Below are 22,212 nucleotides of genomic sequence, written 5' to 3' on the forward strand. Positions count from 1 at the left end.
AGCCGTGAAGCACCTGCCTTCAGCTGGGTCATGATCCCAGGGTCCCAGATGGAACTCCCCACCCCCAGGGGAGTCAGAAGCAGGGAGCCTGCTTCTCTCTCTCCGCCTCCCTGTCCTGCTCTGCTCTCTGCTCTCTCTATTTCTTTCTCTAATTAAAAAGAAAAATCTTAAAAAAAAAAAAACACCCAGAAAATCTTAAAAAAAAAAAAAAGCCTCACTTCTAGTAATGGGAATGTTGTTTCCTGATGAAGACTAATAATTTTAAATACAGGGGGGAGGCGGAATTTTAACTCCTATGCTGATGCCCGAAAATCTACAAGTAGCCTACACTTGGCGGTTCCTCCTCCCTGCCCACACTGGGGCCCTCAGTGTGCTGGTGGCATCTGATGGTCCCTTCTCAGGCAGAGGCTCTTTCACATCATTGCTTGCACTCCCCATCCCAGTTTTGGGTTTTGTAAAGATTTTATTTATTTATTCATGAGAGAGGCAAAGACACAGGCAGAGGGAGAGAAGCAGGCTCCCTGTGGGGGGCTCAATGTGGGACTCGATCCCAGGACCCCGGTGAGCAGAAGGCAGACAGATGCTCAACCACCGAGCCACCCAGGTGCCTCCCCACTCAATCTCAGTGCTTAACCTAACTAAAAATGGTTCCCAAATCAAATCAAAAGAGGACCTAGCTTTTTTTCTCCTAAGGATGGGGCTTTTATAGTTAAGGCAGGTGGAAAGATGTCACGCAGAGTCCCCGGTGAAACCAGAAGGAGCCTGCTGCACTTCCATGCCTTTCCTTCGAGGAATGGTGGTCGTCAGCGTGGGGTGCCCAGCTGGTGTCTGGACGGGGTCCCGTCCACCGAGGAGGGCCTGCACCTTCCCTGGGGGGAACCTACCAACTGAGGCTCCTGACCTACCACAGCTGCTAACTTAAAGGGCTGCACCAGTGGCGGCAGCTGCTGGACATACCCATTTCCAAACCAATTGCTTTCCCCATACCAGGCACTACGCTGAGCACGTGACCCACATGATCTCATCTTCTGCGATTCTTTTGAGGAGTTACTCTCTATAGAGGCCCAGGTGAGACTCCTTCAACCGCTGAGAGCAAGAGTGCAGGAGCCTGGGCGGCCCAGCCAGCCTCCCCGAGCAGGCCGGTGATGGCCCCTGCGATGGGGAGGGCGATTCGGGCAGCTGCAAAAGTGCTAACATGGCATCATTTCATAGTTACTTAAATTATATGCTTTTAAACAGCACTCCCCCGTGATGACACGACAAACGGCACGTTTACCTATCTGCCGTGACTGGCCACACACGTACAGGTTACGTGAAGTAACTGGCGTGAAGGGACTTGTAAAACTCGGCTACAACAGGGGACAGAAGTTAGAGATGGAATGTTGGCCCCAACAGCTCACTTCCTTGCCTTAACTGGCGTCTATCTTGGTGTTAATTGACTTTGAGTTAAGAACCATTCATACAAGTTGAGGAAAACTGACCTTTGGAGCGCTGGTGACTTGTTGGGTAAATATGTCTTTATGGACTTCATAAAATGCAGATTGTGTAAACACATACTCAGGAACTATTAAAAGCACTGGGTGGCTGGAGTGAGGCTCAAAGGTGGCCTTTAAGATTCCTGAGTACTCAGTAGCTGGACAATTAGGAAAACGAACATCAAGGATGTATAATTACAATCTAGGAAGTAAATCTCCTGGCTCGTAGTCAGAGGAATCACCTAGGAGAGCTTTTGAAAGATGCAGATTCCCTGGGCCACACCCCAGAGAGGCTGATCCAGGACGTCTGGGTGTTGCAGACACGCATATTTTTAACAAGCCTTCCGGACTACTGACTGAGTAGGTGGCCCAGGACTAGCTTTGAGAAACACCAATTTCGATGCTGTTAGCAGCTCGCTCCCCTTCTTGCCTGTCCTTCTGCACCCCAGCCAAAGAATGCCATCCAGGGAATCAAGAGGAGAGTACTTCATCTGCAAACGGAGAGTTTCTTTGGGAAAGGAGGGAATGCCCATCCCCCATCAGTGCCCAGCACACCAAGAGCCACAGGATACCTAAGTGCTCAGCTGTACCCCTCTAAAGCCCACAGCAACTGAAGGCGACCAGTATGTCCATTCAAAGAAAATTCAAGGGTGCTGGCTCAGCACGAGCAGCATGCATTTTCGATGTCAACAGCCAGGCGTCTTTATCCTGACCCGTGGCCCCCAGCCCACCCCAGACTGCACAAAGAGAGGCAAGTATCACAACATCTAAGAGTCTGTTGCATCTGGAAAAGCGCCTCCAATTCCGGGCCCCGGTTTTCTAAGAGAGATAGTCGAACCTGAACACTGATAAGGAGCCGGGGATGCCGCGGGGCCAGCAGAAGGGAGCCAAGCCTTCATGTACCAGCAGGACGGCCAGAACAAGAGGGCTGGGTGTTGCTGCCGCGGAGGACAGTGGTTCCGTAGAAGAGCCTGCCGACAATCAGAGCTGCGTGCCCAAGTCACCGGGCACATGGGCTCCTTATCACCGAAGTGTCCAAGTAGAAACCGAAGGGCCATCCAGCCTCGTAGAACAGGGCATACTTCTCAGCTCCCTGAGCTGGTAAGATCTTCTGATCCCATGTTCCCATCCTGGGAGGGGGAGGCGGGGGGGGGGGGGTGCTTTCATATGGACAACCTTGTCCTCGACCATGAATAGCCTTATCCCCAAACGCTTATCACAGCAGCTCATTATAACATTTGTTTTTTTTCTGGTGGACACTGAGATTACCAAATTAAGTATCAAATGTGGTGATGTGGTGACTTAAGTATTCCCAAGGCCAGTAAGTGTCAAATCTATAAACAGTTTATGAATGAGTATAAATTTTCAACAATCAAGAATGAGTACTTGGGATCCCTGGGTGGCGCAGCGGTTTGGCGCCTGCCTTTGGCCCAGGGCGCGATCCTGGAGACCCGGGGTCGAGTCCCACGTCGGGCTCCCGGTGCATGGAGCCTGTTTCTCTCTCTGCCTGTGTCTCTGCCTCTCTCTCTCTCTCTCTGTGTGACTATCATAAATAAATTAAAAAAAAATTAAAAAAAAAAAAGAATGAGTACTTGTGGGTAAGAGCTGGTGTGTAGTTTATTGAAAAACTCATGAAATCTATATAAAAAGTCGCCGATATTCCTGCTCGAGGGGTACGCCACCTCGGCAACGCCAACAATCCAACTGATGCCAACATGCTACTAGTAAAACTACTTAAAGAAACATCAAGTTTCAAAAACACCAAAAAAGGGGCCTGACATTTTTAAAGAGCAAGTTGTTTTCTCACAGCCAGGCGTGAGCACACATTCGTTCTCACAAGCTTGATTTCACCGGCCAGTTGCAATCTGCTTGTCTCCAAATAGGGGAAAGGAAGAGGGGTGGCCTTGTTTGGATTTTACACGTGTGTGTGTGTGTGTGTGTGTGTTAGTGCACGTTTCTGCATCATCACCCTACATGGTTGTCACAACATCTGAGTCCACGTTCTTGTTCTACCTGAGAGCCACGGAGGAGGCTCTCTGGATGTGCAGTGCTTGCCCAGGGCCACGTGGGTTGGTCACTACTGCACGAGTTGACCCTCAACCCTGATCTCCCTGGCAGGGAGGGGCTCATCGCCTCGCCACCCCAAAATCAATCAAGACCAGTGGTGGTGGTAGCGCTCCCACAAAGCTGTTTGGACCTTGAGCGTTTTCTCAGAGGTCCCAACCCCTTGTCAAGAGACGCACGCACGGAGTGAGCTGCGGGAACCTTTAGGAGCTACAGGGCTAAGTGCCACGGGAGGCATCTCAAGTGCATCTGCCTCAACCTCATCTCTGTGGGGGGGAGCTCTTCTGGAGGGGAGGAGCAGAAGGGGGATGTAGGAGATTTAGGGGCTGAAAGGAAACTAGAAATCTACACATGAGGATTCTCAATGGGAGGTTCAGAGTCTGAGGGCGCACAGGCCCAGACATTTGTGCTCAAACTGACATTTTTCTGGAGTTCTTATTAAGTCATTACATGACTTCAGTCCCATTTTTTTGGCTTGATTTTTTTTTTAATTGTGGCAAAACAGACATAACATACAATTTACCATTTTAACTGTTTTTAAGCGTATGGCTCAGTGGCATTAAGTACATTTACGCTGTTGCACAAGACCGTGTCCCATTTTCTCCTACTTCTGGGTGACAAGCTACAATCTTAAAACCTGGCATCAGTTTTTGTTAGAGACATCTGTTTTAAGTCAGCGTATTTTCATTTCTAGGTAAAAGCATATGATTTTATGACTGTTTTCCTTTAAATTCGAGCAAATACCAGTCTCGCCTTAACAAAGGTTTGTCAAAAATCAAATGCAAGAACTATTCTTGTTTCCTGCAAGAGAACTGGTTCCACTCCAGTAAAGAAAACAAAACAAACCTATATTTACTACTTTAACCATTAAAATAGAAATGTGTATCCTACAGGCATCTGTGTTACATCACCAAGTTAATAGTGCTTTCAAAGTTTTAGCAAAACCTTTTTTAAAAATAATAATTTTAAAAAACAGTCATAATTTTGGACAGTTGTAGGTGATTTCTTCATATGCTTTAGTTTTTTTTTTAATTAAATAAGATCTCTTGGATCAAAAACTGAATTTATTTTTTGTCACTTATACTCTCACTTCACATTGTAATGTCAATTTGGTATCTTCCTCCCTTAGCAATTATTTGTTATCCAACTCAAATGAGATGGAACCAAGAGGGAAGGGCAGGAAAAGGAGGAGGAACACTTATCAGAACATTTCCCTTCATAGATATGTGGAGGTGCACTGCCTTCTGAACACCCTCTGAAAGGGCAGGCTCCTCAGGATAAATTAATGGTGGTGACAGACTAGGGAGGTGTAGGGAGGAGGGGTGTCTTTTTATTTATTTATATATATTTTTTTGAGATCTGACATCTAACATCATGTTATTTCAGGTGACCCTAGCTGTGACATGATTCGATATTTGTATATACTGCGAAACGATCGCCGCAACGAATCTCGTTAACATGTCACCCAGGAGTTTTAAAAAGAGCCCATTTTCCCTAGTTGGTGCCATCTTGGTTGGTGATAACCTCTAGGTTTGGCCGGGCATTCTCTAGTTCTCCTCTTCCAAATCCTGATCAGTCTAAGGCACATCAGAATCTCCCAGAGTTACTTTAATAACGAACGACACACAGAGCGGAGGTGAAGTTCTAATTCAATTCATCTAGGGATGAGAAAGGTTAAGACTGGGAAGCAGGAAGGGTACTGTGTCCTAAACAGCATCCCAAACCACAACCCCAGATAGGCTCCACCTTGGGGCCTCTTATTAATGCTGATACATCGTCCTAGTTAGGACCGTTGTGGGGAGGGGTCTGTTTCAGGTTGCATGCCAGGGGTGCTGGGTGCACCACACCTGTCTCTTTCTCCTGGCCAATGCTGTGCTCAGCTCCTTGTGGAGTAAGAGGAATGTGGAAGGGGGAGCCATCATTTACACCTGAATGATCCACACCACTTGGAGGATCCAGAAACCCTGGAACTAGGAGCCTGAAACTCCACAGTGGGATCTTCGGGCTCACAAGGGACCCTTTTCCTTTATGAGTGAGAAGAATGCCCAGCTGATGGGGATGCACAAGAAGAAAAAAAAAAGGGACGGGTGGATAGAAGCCCAAGAGAAAGAAAGTGTTAAAAATACCAGTTTCTTACCCTACCCCAGGAGAGTGAATCTCCTCAGCCCAGGGGGAGTCCTGACTGAAGAGCACCGTTTCACAGCAGGACTAGGAAATGGCTCAAATCCCACTATGGCCTCCCAGCCTCCCTGCTGGACCTCAGGCTTTTGGGGGAAAGGGTCTTGCTTTGGAGATTATTTTCATTCTTCCTCAAGCCCTTGGCTACAACCCTCGCTGTGTCTGATCCAGAGGATAATCCCAACTTTATCTGGGCTCAACCTATGGGGCAGTGACCTTAGAAAAACCTCAAGTAAAAAGCACTACCATAAAAAATGCTCTTACATGACCAGGTGGTCAACTCTTCCCTTCCCTGTTTAGTGGCAACAGCACCTGCTGGCTTAGAAACGTGCAGTGTTCTCACACGGATGTGCCAAAACCGCCACCCTTCCCATCCTGGCATCCACCTACCCCCACCCCACGAGACCTGCACATCAAATATGACTTCCTGCTGTCTATGACCACACTGCCTTGGCAGTTAGCATCAAAAGCAAACACATGGGGAGAACAGAGGCCACTGGAGCTGGGGAGGAAGAACGGGCAGAGGTAATGTTTCAAAACTTTTTTGCTGGTGCCCAGGTGCAAAAACCTTGGAACATCACATATATTTCAACTTTTCACCTAAGGGCTCATCTCCTGTCTCCCAGAATGGCAAGCTGAAAGAGGCCCTCCTCTGCTCCACTCCCAACCCTTTTGTCCCCGAAACACAACACATGGAAGCCATACCTCAGGACCCCTACCTGCCGTCTGCAGGTGAGCCACACAGGGACAGCACTGGACAAGCTCACCTGTTGCAACCTACTGCACAAGAGCCGACCAAAGTTAGCAATCTGTTCAATGTTGATGGTTCACCGTCTACGTGGACCACGTTAACCCAAAGTGATTGTTTCCCACCATCTCTATCCTGCCACCCAAGGGTTCCACACCTCAAGGACAGGAATTGTCATGAATGTTTAACATACTGCCCAAAACAGGACTGGGACCAAGGCCAGATGACATGTCCTCACTGACATATCCCAAACCACTGACTAGCTGTGTGACCCCAGGATACTCATTTGACCTCCCCAAAGTGCAATTTATGTGTAAAAGAAAGGAGATGAGATGGCAGGTTCCCAAGATCCTCTCCAGTTCTATACTTTTATGGTCTAATTGCAACCATTTCACTCTACTGAGGAAGGACAATACATCCTGCACTGCACAGGGGCAATTTCAACAGATGTGAGTGCTGTGTTTCTACCGAAGTAACAATACTAAAAACAAACATAAACAACATTCACTTGGGTTATTCCCAAGTTGCAAGTTTGATCTACAAAGCTAGTTAATTTTGTTCTGAATTCCATGGCGCACTTGATCTTCCAATAAGCATAACAACACCCTCCTAGGAACAAAGCTTTTTACAGCAATGCCTTGTGCATTTAAGTAAGGCCAGAGAGAAGAGTCCTGCCCCTGTATGACAGAGAAACAATTATTAGCGGCCTCCTTGACTCCAGCCTAGCCTGCACCCTCTGACTAGTTCAACTTTGCATTTGCCCACATATCACATCAGCACCTCTCTGCTTCAAAACCTTGACCAGTGCAGTTCCTCGTTAGTATAGTGGTGAGTATCCCCGCCTGTCATGCGAGAGACGGGGGTTTGAGTCCCCAACGGGGAGGCACAAAAGCGTTTTTGGGGATCCCTGGGTGGCTCATTGGTTTAGTGCCTGGCTTCGGCCCAGGGCGTGATCCTGGAGTCCGGGGATCGAGTCCTACATTGGGCTCCCCGCATGGAGCCTGCTTCTCCCTCTGCCTGTGTCTCTGCCTCTCTCTCTCTGTCTCTCATGAATAAATAAATAAAATCTTAAATAAAATAAAATAAATAAAATAAAATAAAATAAAATAAAATAAAATAAAATAAATAAAATAAAAACCTTGAACAGCTCTGTCCTACCTAAGAACAAATGTCCAAATACTTGCTTTGTGAGCCTGACACTCAACAGCCTCCCAAAGCTAGCCTCAGCCAACTCAATCACCTCTTTCTCTGAGCTCCCCCGGCATAAGCATAGAGGAGTTTCCTGCCTGTGGAAGAAATCCTTCGAAAAAGAGACACTTCCTCCCTATGTGGCCTGTCCTGTGCCTCCCCATCAGGGCCACCATCCTTATCTGAGTCCTCTAAAATTCAAGACCCAACCTACTGAAAGTGAAGGCTTCCCTGACTGGAGCAGCAAGAAGTGTTTTAATTTCTGCTTTGTATTTTTCTGTTTTAAAAAAAGAGTATCATGCCAACAAACACATGAAAAGATGCTCAACATCACTAATCAGCAGGCAAGTTAAAACCACAAGAGGATATCACCTTACACCTGTCAGAATGGCTAGCATCAGAAAGACAAGAAACTGGGGCGCCTGGGTGGCTCAGTCGGTTAAGTGTCTGCTTTTGGCTCAGGTCACGGTCCCAGGGTCCTGGGATCAAGACCCGCATCTGGTTCCCTGCTCAGTGGGAAGCCTGCTTCTCCTTCTGCTGTTCTCCCAACCTGTGCTCTCTGGAGCTGTCAAATAATTAAGTAATAATAATAAAAAAAAGACAAGAAATAACAAATATTGGTAAGGATGTGCGAAAAAAAGGAAGACTCCTACATTGTTGGTGGGAATGGAAATTGGTACAATCACTGTAGAAAACAGTATAGAGGCTCCTCACAAAGAGTAAAAACAGAAATGCCATAGAATCTAATAATTCTACTCCTGGGCATTTACCCAAAGAAAACAAAACTCTAATTCAAAAAAATATATACAGTCCTATATTCATTGTAGTATTATTTTCAATAGATATGGAAGCAACTCAAGTGTTCATCAAGAGATGGATGGGTGGGGTGCAGGGGTGGCTCAGTCAGTCGGGCATCTGCCTTCCACTTGGATCATAATCCAGGAGTCCCAAGATCAAACCGAATCGGGCTCCCTGTTCACAGTGGGGAGTCTGTTTCCCCCTCTGCCCCTCACCCCATTCGTGCTCTCCCATTCACTCTCAAATAAATAAATAAATAAAATCTTTTTCAAAAAGACAGATGAATGGATAAAGATGATGTAGTATACACACACACACGCACACACGCACACACGTATACACACCATGGAATATATTAGTCAATCATAAAAAGGAAGGAGATTTTGCCACTTGACGCAATGGATAGAGCGAGAGGGTATTACACTAAGTGAAATAAGTCAAATAGCAAATGATTTCACTTATATGTGGAATCTTAAAAAAAAAAAAAGGCAAAGCAGAAACAGACCCATAAACACAGAGAACAAAATGGTGGTTGTCGGAGGGGTGGCGTGGGAGACATGGGGAAATGGGGAAGGGGCGTGGGGGGTACACGCTCCCAGCTGCAGAATGAGTCACAGAGATGAGGGGTACAGCACAGGGAAGACGGACAATGGCGTTGCAATGGCATCGAACGGTGACAGATGGTAGCTACCCGTGTGGTGCGCGCAGCATGAGGCACGGGCCGTTGAGCCACTACGTCGTGTACCTGAAACTAACGAGACCTTGTGCGTCAGTTGTGCTGCGATTAAAACAAAAACAGACTATTATGCTTATAAATAAATAGGAATACATTTTCTTTGACGTTAACTCTCCCTGCAATATTTGGAACTAGAAGAGTCCTTCGGTAGAGTTTTAGGTTACTCAACCCCTTTATCTGAGAGATGAGAAAGCAGAGTCCAGAGAAACCCGACAGCCTGGGTTGCGTAGGCCGCCAGCGGCAAGGAAGGACCGGGAACCTGGGTTTCCCGACCCCAGAGCCGGCCACCGCGTTGAAAGGGAAGCCATCGACGCTGCCGCTATCCACAGCACAGGGACTGGACAGCTGCCCGCGGCAGCCCACAGGCGACAACTGGAGACAGGGAAGACTCACGCCCCCAGCGCTCCCTCCCTTACTCAGAAGACCCAACACCTGCCGAGTCTCTAAGGGACATGTCCTCATCATTTTCAACTTCTCCTCAACCTTCTCCAACTAAAACTTGGCCCCTACTTTGCTCAGACCTTCCAACCAATCCGCCCTGGGAGCAGGCCCGCACCCTCGTCTGCATGCCTCCCCCAAGAAGGACCACACTTACTAAGTTCTCACATCCAGAACGAGGGCCGCAAGGATTCCCAATTTTCTAAGTAAAAAAGACTCATACGGAGAAAACTCGGGGACCGGCTCCCCTCCCCAGGGATTACAGCTGTGTTTGTTAATAACCGTGAGTTGAGAAAAATACAAAAATATCCACCATGAATTGTGTAGTATTTTAATGAGGTCATGACTGTTATTTTAGAAATGTGGCTACAGGGACGCCTGGGTGGCTCAGCAGTTGAGCACCTGCCTTCAGCTCAGGATGTGATCTCGGGGTCCTGGCATCGAGTCCCGCATCGGGCTCCCTACAAGGAGCCTGCCTGCCTCTCCCTCTGTCTAGGTCTCTGCCTCTATGTGTGTGTCTCTCAAGAATAAATAATTTTTTTAAATGTGGCTACATACATTGAAATAGAGTAATAGATACAAAAAGGTGACATTATGTGTTCAGTACAGACACTTGGGAGTGCTTATAGGATCTCAGCCACAGGTTTAACTGCTGGGTGGTGACATCAGATCAAGACTTTCAGATGGAAAAAGAAAAAAAAAAAAAAAAGACTTTCAGATGGGCTATCTAAATGCTAGGGCAGGGGGAGGTTAGTCTCCCATCACCTTCCCATCAAAGAAAAATATGACCAGCTAATGAAGACACAACCAGAGGGTCATTAGCTCATTTTGGATTTCCCACTGCATCTGCCTCCATGTTGTAGTTTTACTATCATAAGCAATGGGGTATTTTTTAGTACCCACTGTTTTGGGGGAACAAAGGGTCTCTTACTTTAGGCCCCTGATCTATTCTTGGCTTTCCAAGCAATGCTGCCTTCCAGTGGAAAGCCCCATCCCAATTCACATTCCAGTCTTTTCCCCATCTCTCACCAGGAATCATCTCTGAAGAGTAAGCCCTGACAAGTGATGGATAATTTGCATTTTAACCCTATTCAAATTTGGGTAAATGGTTTAATATGCATGCTAATATTCCATCATTATTCCAATTAAGGAAACTATTATGTTAAAGTGTTTAATCAGGAGAATTAAGGAGAACTCCAGACACCTAAAATTAACCTCTAATAGTCTTGACATTCATTTCATTTAGGTGCAATTTGCCAAGCTATAAGCAACTCCCTGCTTAAAACTTCTGCTTAGGCACGTGGGTATTTCTGATAAGACCTAAAAGCAATTCATTTCCTAACTAGATTGCTGTCTGAAAGAATAAACTGAAAGGGCTGCAATTTAAATACAATCAAATCCCCAAGCAGTCGCATTCCAGAAGACTTAAACACCATCATCTGCGTCCCCAGGAACAACAATGCTATTCGCATCAGAAACAACACAACCACTTCCTCTTTCTCTGACCTTCTCTGTTTAATTACTTCCTGTGATTTCTTCTAGGGCTGAGCACGCCTGCTTCCCAGGGCTGCAGGCTTTCCATACAAGACGGATTTGTCTGGAAGGTGCAGAATGCCAGCTGACCATAGACATTCCATACAAAGTGCCGGGACTCCGTATTTCTTTTTACATGACGGATTTCTTGGGCCTCCTGGCATTCACCAAGAACTTTTTTTTTTAAGCCGTAAGAAAGAATTCTCCCAGCACATTCCCATCTAAAGTCAAAGCTGGAAACCCTGCCAGGGATGGAGAAGTGGCTGCCTGGTAATATGCCCTCCATGGGTAAGCACCACCTTACCTTCCCATCCAGTGAGCTTCTTCAACAGATTCCAAATGCCAAGTATGTGAAGCCGACTTTGAAGACACAAACCTGGCAGCTCTGAGCTTACTAGCATCATAACCATAGGCCCTTGCTACTCATAATTTTGACCCATGGATCAGCAGCACCAGCGGCATCTGGAAGTTTAATAAAAATGCAGAATCTGAGGGGTGCCCAGGTGGCACAGTCAGTCAAGTGTCTGGCTCTTGGTTTCCGCTCAAGTCAGGACATGATCTCAGGGTCCCTGGGATCGAGCCCCACACTGGGCTCCGTGCTCAGCGCAGAGTCTGCTTGAGATTCTTTCTCCCTCTCCTTCTGCCCCTCCTGCTTGTGCTGTCTCTCTCAAATAAATACATAAATCTTGGGGATCCCTGGGTGGCTCGGCAGTTGAGCATCTGCCTTTGGCTCAGGGCATGGCTGTAGTCCTGGGATCGGGTCCCATGTCGGGCTCCCTGCATGAAGCCTGCTTCTGTCTCTGCCTCTCTCTCTCTCTCTCTCTCTCTCTGCCTCTCATGAATGAATAAATAAAATCTTTAGAAAAAATACATAAATCTTTTTTTTTTTTAATGCAGGAATCTGAGGCCTTACCAAATCACAATCCTCCCTTTGCAAGACTCTCAATGCAGATTCAAGTTTGATCCTCCTCTCAAAATAGCGAGGCTAGATCACAGGCCCAGGAGAATAGTGTGCGTTGTTATCCATTCTGCTCATTCAGATTTTCAAGGATAAGGTGGCTAGGTCTTTTTCCCTTCAAGGAGGTACCCTGTAAAGTTGCTCTTTATATCAGTATAGAAAAGGCCACCTCCGTGGGCACTGCTTCCCTCCCTCCCAGACCTGAAAAGGAACACAAGAAAGAAATGTCACCTCACAGTTTCAAGGTGTTTTCAGGATTCGGAGTGAGTTCTAACTTCATTTGCTCAATAATAATATAAATCAAGCTGCACACACAGTTTTGTTACACAAGAAAACTAATGCTCTATGAAGTTACGACCCATAATATTCTACAGACATGGGATCTGAAGTCGAAGGACCTGGAATTAAAAATAATAAATTCTGCTCTGCGACCTCAGACAAGATACTTAACCTCTGTGAGTTTTTTCTTGCCTGTCAGGCATGTTCCTTCCACATGTGAGTGTGCAAGTGTACACAATACACACACACCCTAAAAATAACTTGAAGAGCTTGTTAGGCCATTCTGGGAAGGGTATGTCGTTCCTTTAATGCTCCAGGTAAAGAGTTCCCCCCACCCCAAATTTGGGAATCCCAAAGCATGCAGATCTAGCTAGGAGGAACTCTGAAGAAGCAACGGAAGGAAAGAAAAAACTCTGAGAGTCATTCATCAAGATGATGCTGTCCTCATATCCCTAATGAATATGAAAGTGCCTAGCACCCTAGAAGGTAAAAGCTCCCTAAGGACAGAGACTCCCTCTGAGTCACAGCTCTGGTACTCTCTGGGGGATTAGGTGTGCCGTAAGGGAATGGCACTCAACGGCTAGTCACTCCCTTTCCTCCAGCCTCACCACCCTGGTTATTTATTTTATCCAATATGATAATTAATGAACAGCTTTGCAGTTAGGGTCCAAGTATCTTCTAAAGTCAAGTTCTTTAGATTCAAAGTCTACCATGCTCTGAATGGACACCTGTAATCTAGTACCCCCTAATTCTCCTTAGTGTAAGAGACATCTAAGAATGGATGGTAAGGGCCTCAAAGCTGGTTCAAAAACAGAGACTCCAGACCTGAAACCTGTTTATATGCAGATTAATTAAGAGGACACCATTAGGCCTTCAGGGCCAGAAGTAACCACTGAGCCAATGTATACTACCCTGGAAGAGCAGGCCTGTTTTCAAACTCCGAGTCTGAGAAAAATCACAGATTTGATTTGGCCTATTAAATGAAGGAGAACGATTTAATCACTATATTAAGACTATATTCTCACTTATGCAGCTTTAAAAGATCTGTAAAAATGAGTAAAATTACTAGGATGCTGATTAAATTAAACCTCTGATCTAACATTCACTTTATTTTTTGGCTGAAAATGTAAAACATAAACACCAACAGGACATGCAAGTGGACAAAACAAGTCATGAGCCAACTCACTCCTAAGGGAACCTTCAGCCAGCCACCCCCTCAACCCAGCCCATCCCAAGTCTACGGACTCTTAGAAACAATCTGAATGACGCGTGAAAGGTTTCTCAACCACAGACAAAAATGGCAAGAAAGCCAAAGATGCTACTAACAGGTAAGTACACCGACAGTAAACAAAGGAGGCAAGCTTCCACAAGACATGAAATCTCAAAAAGATAGCCAACTAGGATCACTGATCCTAGTGCTGGCCAAAAGCCAGCAGGGCCTTACTGGTATTAAAACACCAGAACTAAAGTGCTACTCTAGGTCCTAATAGCACAGCACCAGAAAGCCAAATAAAAAGCAAAATATGACTTCTAGGCTTTAATTGACCTCCTAGAAACCCCCTGGAGCAGGTCACTTCGGCTCTCACAGGCATTATGTGGGAATCTTATTTCTTGCCTCAAAAGGTTGCTGTGCAGGTAAAATATTGTTAATGGGTATCTTCTACTTTGTAAATTCTAAAAATAAATCATACCTTGCTCTGTGACAGGAGACACTGGAGGTGGGTGAGTCCCACTGAATTCCCAATTTATCAGGCACTGTGCTGAAGTGCTTTACCTTCCCAATTTCATTTCCACTTTTTAACAGCCAATGGATCAGAGAGCAGCGTGAGCTTCATTTACATCAACCAGGGCTCCAGGCTTCAGACATTTGCCGGGGGCCCTGACTAAAGCACGGTGTGACCACAAAATCCATGTTTCTTCCCCTACCATCATGGCAGCCTGCCCCTCCTAGAAGTTTTGAAAAGGTAGTAACCGCAAAGTCTTTTTGGGATGTAGGTACGGTAAGAATAATAGTTTATATTTTGATATAAGGTAAAATCATTTTTCAATTAACGAATATTTGCTTTCACCAATCAATAGACGTTTGCAGAAAGCCTACTAAGAGCTCAGCACTCTGCAAGGCTATGGGCGTAAGGCTTCAGAAGCTATTATTCTCACCCCTAGAAGGGCATATAGGGCCAATCTTTTTTGTGCATTCCCACGGTGGGATGCACATACAAAATAAGAAGAGCTCATCTGAAAAATCAATACTGGAAGCCAGAGCCAAAGCAACGCAAGGAGAAAAAGAAATAAGAAGAATAAGTAATGAAAACGAAAAGACAAAAATGTCATTACCAGATAAACTAGGAAAGACAATTAAAAACTTAACCTGATAATTAAGTTTAAGCACTTAGGAATGGACCAGAGGGAATACATATAAGAACAAGAACCACCAGATTTGAAAAATCATTATGTCAGTACACAGAGGAGCCGAAGCCATACATTTCAGAAGCTGCCCTCATTCTAATCCCTTCAATCGCCAGCTCTAAATGCTAGGATGAAGTCAGAATCCATTTCTTCACCTCTGCGCTCTACGTGAATGCAAAACCAGGAATTTGGTCTTTAAATAAATAACAAACTACACTTTGAGGAGGGCATAAAAAACATAAGCACAAGGGATCCCTGGGTGGCGCAGCGGTTTGGCGCCTGCCTTTGGCCCAGGGCGCGATCCTGGAGACCCGGGATCGAATCCCACGTCGGGCTCCCGGTGCATGGAGCCTGCTTCTCCCTCTGCCTGTGTCTCTGCCTCATTCTCTCTCTCTCTCTGTGACTGTCACAAATAAATAAAAATTAAAAAAAAAAAAAAAAAACATAAGCACAATTTGCTATCTTGTGCACAATACGCCACAAGTGAACACCCTGCTGACAAAGTCTAACTGAGAAATTAGTTATAAAACAGTTGTCACTTAATTTAGTGAACTCCTATGCCAGTTACTATCAAGTATTTTACTAAGATCCTGGCCTGACTTCCTTCCCATGACATGGGACACATGTCAAAGCTCCAGTAACAATTCTTCATGCCCACCCAGGGCAAACACAGAGACAGTGCTCTCTGCTCCACAGGGCACTGTGTGCGCCAGTGCAATAATATCCCTTCTACTCCAGTGACTACACGCCCCAGAAAATTACTTGAAGAATCATCAATGTTCTAGCCTTAAATATTGATTAAAAAGAAGCATTTAAGACTTTTTATCAATATGACTGGGTCTCAAAACCAACCAACCAACCAACCCAGTCCAGTCCAATTTACTTGAGAAAATAAGCCAAAAAACAAAACAAAACAAAAAACCCACACACCCAAACTTGCTGCTCTGCCTCTATTATCATCCTGTTCAGTTTCTGAGGATTTTGCTGTCAGACTGCGTATTTGTGTTCCGCCCGGTAATAGAGGAACTATGCCAATATTGGTGCTCATCAGCACGGCTGTCTCCGACTTCAAGTGTTGAGACTCCATCAGAACCCTGCAGCTACTGCAAATTGTTAATATTGTGATTCCCGCGGAGATTCTCCTGCAGAGGCAGAAACAGAGGCCTGGGTTTACTGCACTCAAGATCCTCCACTTCCCAACTCCCACAATAGTGATTGGAATCAAAATAGTTTTGAGTTGTCAATCCCAGATCACTACCAGATAGTTAGTTCCGCACCCAAATACAATAGTTCTGCACCTAAGTTCCACAAAATGTGCCAAGGACTTCATAGGAACGCAATTTCTCAGAGGAGGCTTACACACACTGTAAGTCAACCAAACACAATGATTATAATTACTGCAGCCGTTGGCAGGGACAAAGCAAATAATTAAATCCAAAAATAAATAAATAAATAAATAAATAAATAAATAAATAAATAAATAAATAAATCCATTTTTGTTAAGTTCAACAGACATTTATTAAGCAACCATAATGTGTCCATGTCAATGGTATTGAGCAAACAACTAGAAGACTACTAGGCAGTTGAGAGGTATCCTCTCAACTCAATGAATCCAAAAAGCTCCTATTCTGGTAAGAATCTAGCTAGGTATAAGCCCAACTCTAAATGGTGAGAACTGCCAAACCGTGTAGGGAAAAATGCTATCAAGAGTCCTCAGTCTGTGGGCACTGGGTGGCTCAGTGCTTGAGCATCTGGCTTTGGCTTAGGGGGTGATCCTGGAGTCCTGGTGGATCGAGTCCCATATCAGTCTTCCTGCATGGAGCCTGCTTCTCCCTCTGCCTGTGTCTCTGCCTCTCTGTGTGTGTCTCTCATGAATAAATAAATAAAAATCTTAAAAAGGAAAGAGTCCTCAGTTTTGACTTGAAGGGGGAGGTGAAGAAAGTCTAGGAGGATCTCATAAAAGGAGTGGCCGCAGAACTGATTGGTGGGGAATGACCAGAATTTCACTTGATGGGAAGGAAGAAAAACTTCAGAATAAAGAGCATGAGTAAGTAGACTGCTGAAGCACAGTAGTTTTGGTATTTGTATTGATTCACTTTTACATATTTTATTTGGTTAGAGGAAGTGGATAGCAGACAGGATCAGCCATAGCTAGAAAGGAGGGAGCACTGCTAAGTCCTTGTGGAAACAAGCTTAGTAGATGGAGAGAAGTCCAAGTCCACCACCTAGAAAGAAAGATGTACAGCCTCACAGTAGGCGCTTCACTGTATACGAGGTTAATGTCCTCTCTTACAATTTTGTTAAGGTCTTTCCAAGTTTTTTGTTTCATCTTGCTTTCAAGATCTTCTGATGAATGGACCAAATTCCAGTTCTGTGTAGCCAACTGCATGCTTTTAACAATTTAAGGAGTTCTATATATGTCGAGTAGAAACATCCCTTTTTAAAGGCTAATGCAAAGAAACTGAATCAAAATTTGTTGTACCAGGTCTAATTTCTAAAACTGCTAGAATGAATGTACAGCTAACCTCCAGCAATAACCAACTATGAATTCACACTCCCATTATCTTAAGGTGTATCATGGAATTAATTCTCAAGCCCAAATTTATTTAAATTCACTTTAATTCAGTATGTGCCTCATAGCAATTTCAGGGAAGATAAAGAAGTGAAAAAAATTACAATGACAGACTGTCATCGATTCAGAAGAATTAAGGACAGCATGACTGACAGAAACAGCGAGAGCTTGGAAGTCAGGATGACTAAGGCTGGCCAGCCTGTCCTCTTCCGAGAAGGTACCTCACAGTCCTTCCTGAGCCAGGCTCCTTCATTTACTAATGATACGGCCTTGGACAAGTTACTCAACTTTTCTGGACCTCAGTGTCCCCAACTATAAAGGGGGGAAATAATACCCTACCTACCCCAGAGGGCTGTTGAGAAGATTGAATGAGTCAAGGGCTATAAACAAATGGTTGCTCAGGCAAGCAACTTCACTTAAGCTTCCTCCTCAGTCAAATGGGGTAACTCCAGGGCGCCTGGGGAGCTCAGTCAGTTCAGCCTCTGACTCTTGATTTCGACTCAGGTCATAATCACAGGGTCGGGATTTCATGCATGGTGGGATCAAGCCCCGCATCGCATCATCGGGCTCTGTGTTCAGCAGCGAGTCTGCTTGAGATTCTCTCCCTCTGTCCCCGCATCACTCTTGTGTGCACACACACCCTCTAAATAAATAAAATCTTAAAAAATAAAATATAAATGGGGCAACTCCTTCATAGGATTATTTGAAGATGAACAAGCTGAGCCTGTAAGAAACATATCCCAGGGCCCTGCTAAGAGCCAACACCAGACACCTGTTCTATGCTTGGTGCTCAACAGGAGGCTTCACATGCTATCTCATTTAATTTTCACAGCAACTCCATGAAACTGGTAACATTCATTCCCATTTCATTCACTCCGTTAAAACCAAGGTGATAGGTAAGTAACTTGCCTTAGATCAGACAGTGAGCAAATGGCTGAGCCCTGAGCCTTAATGTACATTAAATGCATTTAACTCAGGATCTTTAATTGGCACCTGGCTGAAAGGACAGTTGTAAAAGACATTTTCAGGCAATTGGGCTGAATGTTAAAGACAACAGAATGATTCTTAATTTTGTGAAGTGTGATGATAGTACTATGGTTTCATGGAAGAGTATTCTCATCTTTTGGAAAAGTATGTTCAAGTATTTAAATATAAAGCATTCTGATGTTTAATTTCTTTGAAATGGTTCAGCAAAAAAAAAAAAAAAAAAATTAAGGGAAGACCTTCCAACATTAGGAAAAACATGACTAAGGAGGAAGCTACAAGTCCATTCTCAGCAGGATATGTCTTGCAGAGAGGTTTATGAGCGCAACAGAATAGCTAAATGGTAGCCCCATGTTTTCTGAATTAAGCTCATGTGAGAAGAGTTCCTTCATTTTGTCAACAAATTTCCAAATCATTCAAGAGCCTAATCAAATGCTTTAAAGATACAGACAAAATGCCTTCAGAGGAGACCGGTCAGAGTCTTCTCTATATAGAAGCTACATTTTAGGACAGTTGGCAGAAAGAGGAGATAAGCTTTCCTGAGCTAGCATATGTTTATTAGAAAAGTTTTAAATCGACATGGAAAAGAGCATTAAGATAAAATATTTATTAGTTTTTAAAATTCGGCACAATTTTGCCAGTTGCAAGATTCTGACTTCTTGTACTCTGATGCTAAATGTATTTATTACATTTCTGTACCATTTAGCAAAAAACTTAAATATATATGGACTCTCAAAAAAAAAATCTATTATACCTAAGACATAACTGTAACTCCCAAAGGTCTCCAATTTGAGGTCACCAAATCTCTTTATATGAAACACACCTGGTCTACTTCCAAAAGGTTATCTGCAGGACCCCAAACATAAAGCCATTATAAGAGAAAATAAAAGATAAAAATTCATACTAGAGGAGAAATAAATAAACCTAGCAAAAACCTAGGCTAACTATGACCACTGTAATCCAGTAATAATTTTAGCTCTGAGCTTCCAGACAATGGTTGCAAAAAAAAAAGGGGGGAAAGGAAAAAAAAAAGAAACCCAACGACAACAAAAAGGCAATCACAGCAAGCTCTGCAATCCAGAGAGAAACCTTCTTCCAGGCACTAATGTTTAAAAGGCATTTTTCAGATGGGTCATTACATAAGAACTTGAACAATACAATGGACAGTGTCCACAAACGGCAGTTAACAGCCCATGCAGCCCGTGTTCTTACCGGCTTACATTTCACGTCTCATGCCAAGGTCATTACATTAAAAGTAATCCCAGGAAGGCCATTTCTGCAGTAGGCTAAGGCGCTACAGCTTTCTGATTAACTGAAACCAGAACCTGTCCTCAAAACCCACTGTCTCAACTGGGCTTCTGACAGCAGTGGGGCAGCCAGTTCCAAGCTCAAGTGCTCTGAAAGCATGAAATAGAGGTAGTCATTTCTTGCTCATGATCCCACCCCAAATCCTTTTGCTTTGGCTGTCAGATGGGGTAGGACGCAAAGCTGCCATGCTGCAGTGAAAAGGGAGAGGCCGGACCAGTACTCCCAAGGGAATAAAGCCAAGGACCCCAGCGCAGGGCTAGTGGAACCAATCTCCAACACGAATCCCAACGTCCAGAGCAAGGCCACCGTCCCTCCCTGCTACTACTGCTATTTGCGTGTGCAGGGACAAAGGAAGACCCAGAGAAACACTGGCCTATTCGTCCAGTCGGAAGGGAACAAGGCCCAGCAGCATATCTCTTCCTCCCAAAAGCAACTTTTCCCCCCCCCCATTTTACAGTTTCAAAATGCAGTGTATGAAGGCAAAGGCAAAAAAACGTTTTAAAAAAGATCAACAGCGGTGGTGGCATCGCAGCGACATGCGCTCCAGGCAGGCTGGTCCCCAGCGGCAGGTGTCTTAGCAGACCAGGGGTAACTGCAGTCCAACATCCCCGGGGGGGCGGGGGGGGGGGGTTGGAGGGGGGGGACAAGGGAAGGCAAGTCCCTTTGCCCAAACACCCACCCTCTCCCGCCCAGCCTGGCAACAGCAGACGCCAAAGGATAAAGGGGCATTTAAAAAAGAAAGAAAAAAAAAAAAAAAAAAGTAGATTCTTAAGAGTAGAGCACAGCATTCGGTCACCTGCTGCAAGAGAAGCCCTCCGGGTCACCCAGCCCTGAGTCACTTCCCCCCTCGGCACGGTCCAGGCTCGCAGGAGCAGAGGCCCCCGCAGCCCCCACGGCCCCGCGCCCCCGCGCCGCCCACGGCTCTGCGCCCCAGCCCGCGCCACTGCTACCTTCGCTAAGGGCAGCTCTGAATGAAAGGAGCCGAGGCAGGCTCCGGATTTATGAATGTGCAGGGGAGGAGGGGAGGGATATCATGTGACAATAAAGGAGAGCGTCTTATTCACAAAAAAAAAAAAAAAAAAAAAAGTGGCTGGTGGCGGGCACAGCCACTGAGCAGCGGGGACGGCCGCCGAGCGCTGACCGCTCGGACCCGCGGCCGACGACCTCAGGCGCCGGGCCCAGGAGCCCGGCCTCGGCTCCCCCTGCACCGGGGCGCCCCGGGCGCGGGTGGGAGGACGGCAGCTCCGACTCCGCGACCGCGAGGCTGCAGGAGCCTCACCTCGGCCCGGGGCTGGGCGAGCGAGCCCGCGGGGGGCGGCGGGCCACCCGGGGGCCCCCCAGCCGAGCGCCCCGAGCACCGCTCCCTGGGGCCCGCGGGCCGGGCACGCACCCCTGCACCCCCTGCACCCCGTGCACGCGCGCACGCCGCCCCGCCCGCCCCCGCAGCCCCCGCCTCGGGTCCGCCCCCCCACCCCGCGGGGCGCCCGTCCCGAGCCCCAGGGCGCGTGCACACGAGCTCACACGCGCCGCGGGACCCCTCCGGCCGCTCCCCCGCCGCGCCGCGCCCCGCCCGGGGATCCCCGGCTCCCGCAGGCCCCCCGCGCGGCCCGCGCCCCGTCCTCCCTCCGCTCCGCCGCGTTGTTTTTTTTTTTTTTTTTTTATGAATGAAAATGTGGTATGCAAATGAGAGCGATTCAAGAAAAACGAAATGGCGGAGCCCGGGCCCCCGGTGGGCTGCCTGCGGGACCGGGGATGGGGATGCGGATGGCGGGACGGGGATGGGGAGGGACGGGGATGGGGGGCGAGCGGCGGGGCGGCAGCCGCGGAGCCCCCACGGGAAAACCCACCGGCCCCGGGGAGCCGCAGCGGGGGTGCCCGGTCCTTCCGCCCCGGCCGCGGGAGATCTGGGGGGGGCGCCCCGAGGTCACCCGCGCGCCCTTGGCCGCGCCGCCCCTCCCCGCTCGGCGGGCAGGGGGCAGGCGCGCAGCCCACGCCAAGGTCCACCCCACGCTGCGCCCGCGGGCACGCTCCCGCCCCGCAGCCGAACTTACTCGTCCGGGTGTGTTTCTTCGGTCATTTTCCTGTTCACCTCGACGCCTGTCCCGCGGCGGGCAGCCCGGCTCCCTTCATCTTCCTGCGCGCTCAGCCCCGGCTTCACATCTCCGGAGACCGCCCGGTGGGGCTGGGGAGGGGGCGGCGCGAGGGGGCGCGCGGGGGCGCGAGGGGGCGCGGAGGGGGCGCGCGCCGCGGCGCCCGGGGCCCGGCCGGAGGGGCTCGGGGGCTCGGCCCGGGCGGAGCGGGAGCGCCCCGGGCAGCGGACGGCGGCGGGGGAGACAGAAAAACAAGCGCGCCGTGCACGGCGGGGGCTGCGGGGGCCGGGGGAGGGCCGGCCGCGGGCGGGGGCTCGGCCCGGGGTCGCCCCCGGGGCCCGGGCCAATCACGGTTCCGGGGAGCGGCCGGCGGCCGGGGGAGGTGCGCCTGGGAGGCGGTGCAGGGCGCCCCGTCCGAGCCCCATCTCCCGACTCCGCCGATTTACTCCATATTGGA

At 47.4% G+C, this 22,212-nt stretch overlaps 1 protein-coding gene across 2 annotated transcripts in view; it reads right to left on the reverse strand.

Moving 5' to 3' along the window:
* Nucleotides 1-21,885, reverse strand: part of SPRED2 (sprouty related EVH1 domain containing 2) — a 114,639-nt gene extending 92,754 nt beyond the window's left edge. Inside the window, exon 1 of one of the 2 annotated variants that reach the window (XM_038551454.1) lies at nt 21,717-21,885. In XM_038551454.1, coding sequence (XP_038407382.1) covers nt 21,717-21,742 — 26 coding nt within the window. In that variant the 5' untranslated portion in view covers nt 21,743-21,885. Of the gene's footprint in view, nt 1-987; nt 1,124-21,716 lie in introns of those variants that run through there. The other variant, XM_038551456.1, reaches the window with a different exon arrangement.
* Between the last annotated feature and the right edge of the window lie 327 nt (nt 21,886-22,212).

Source organism: Canis lupus, chromosome 10, assembly GCF_011100685.1.
Source record: "Canis lupus familiaris isolate Mischka breed German Shepherd chromosome 10, alternate assembly UU_Cfam_GSD_1.0, whole genome shotgun sequence".
Lineage (NCBI taxonomy): Eukaryota > Metazoa > Chordata > Mammalia > Carnivora > Canidae > Canis > Canis lupus.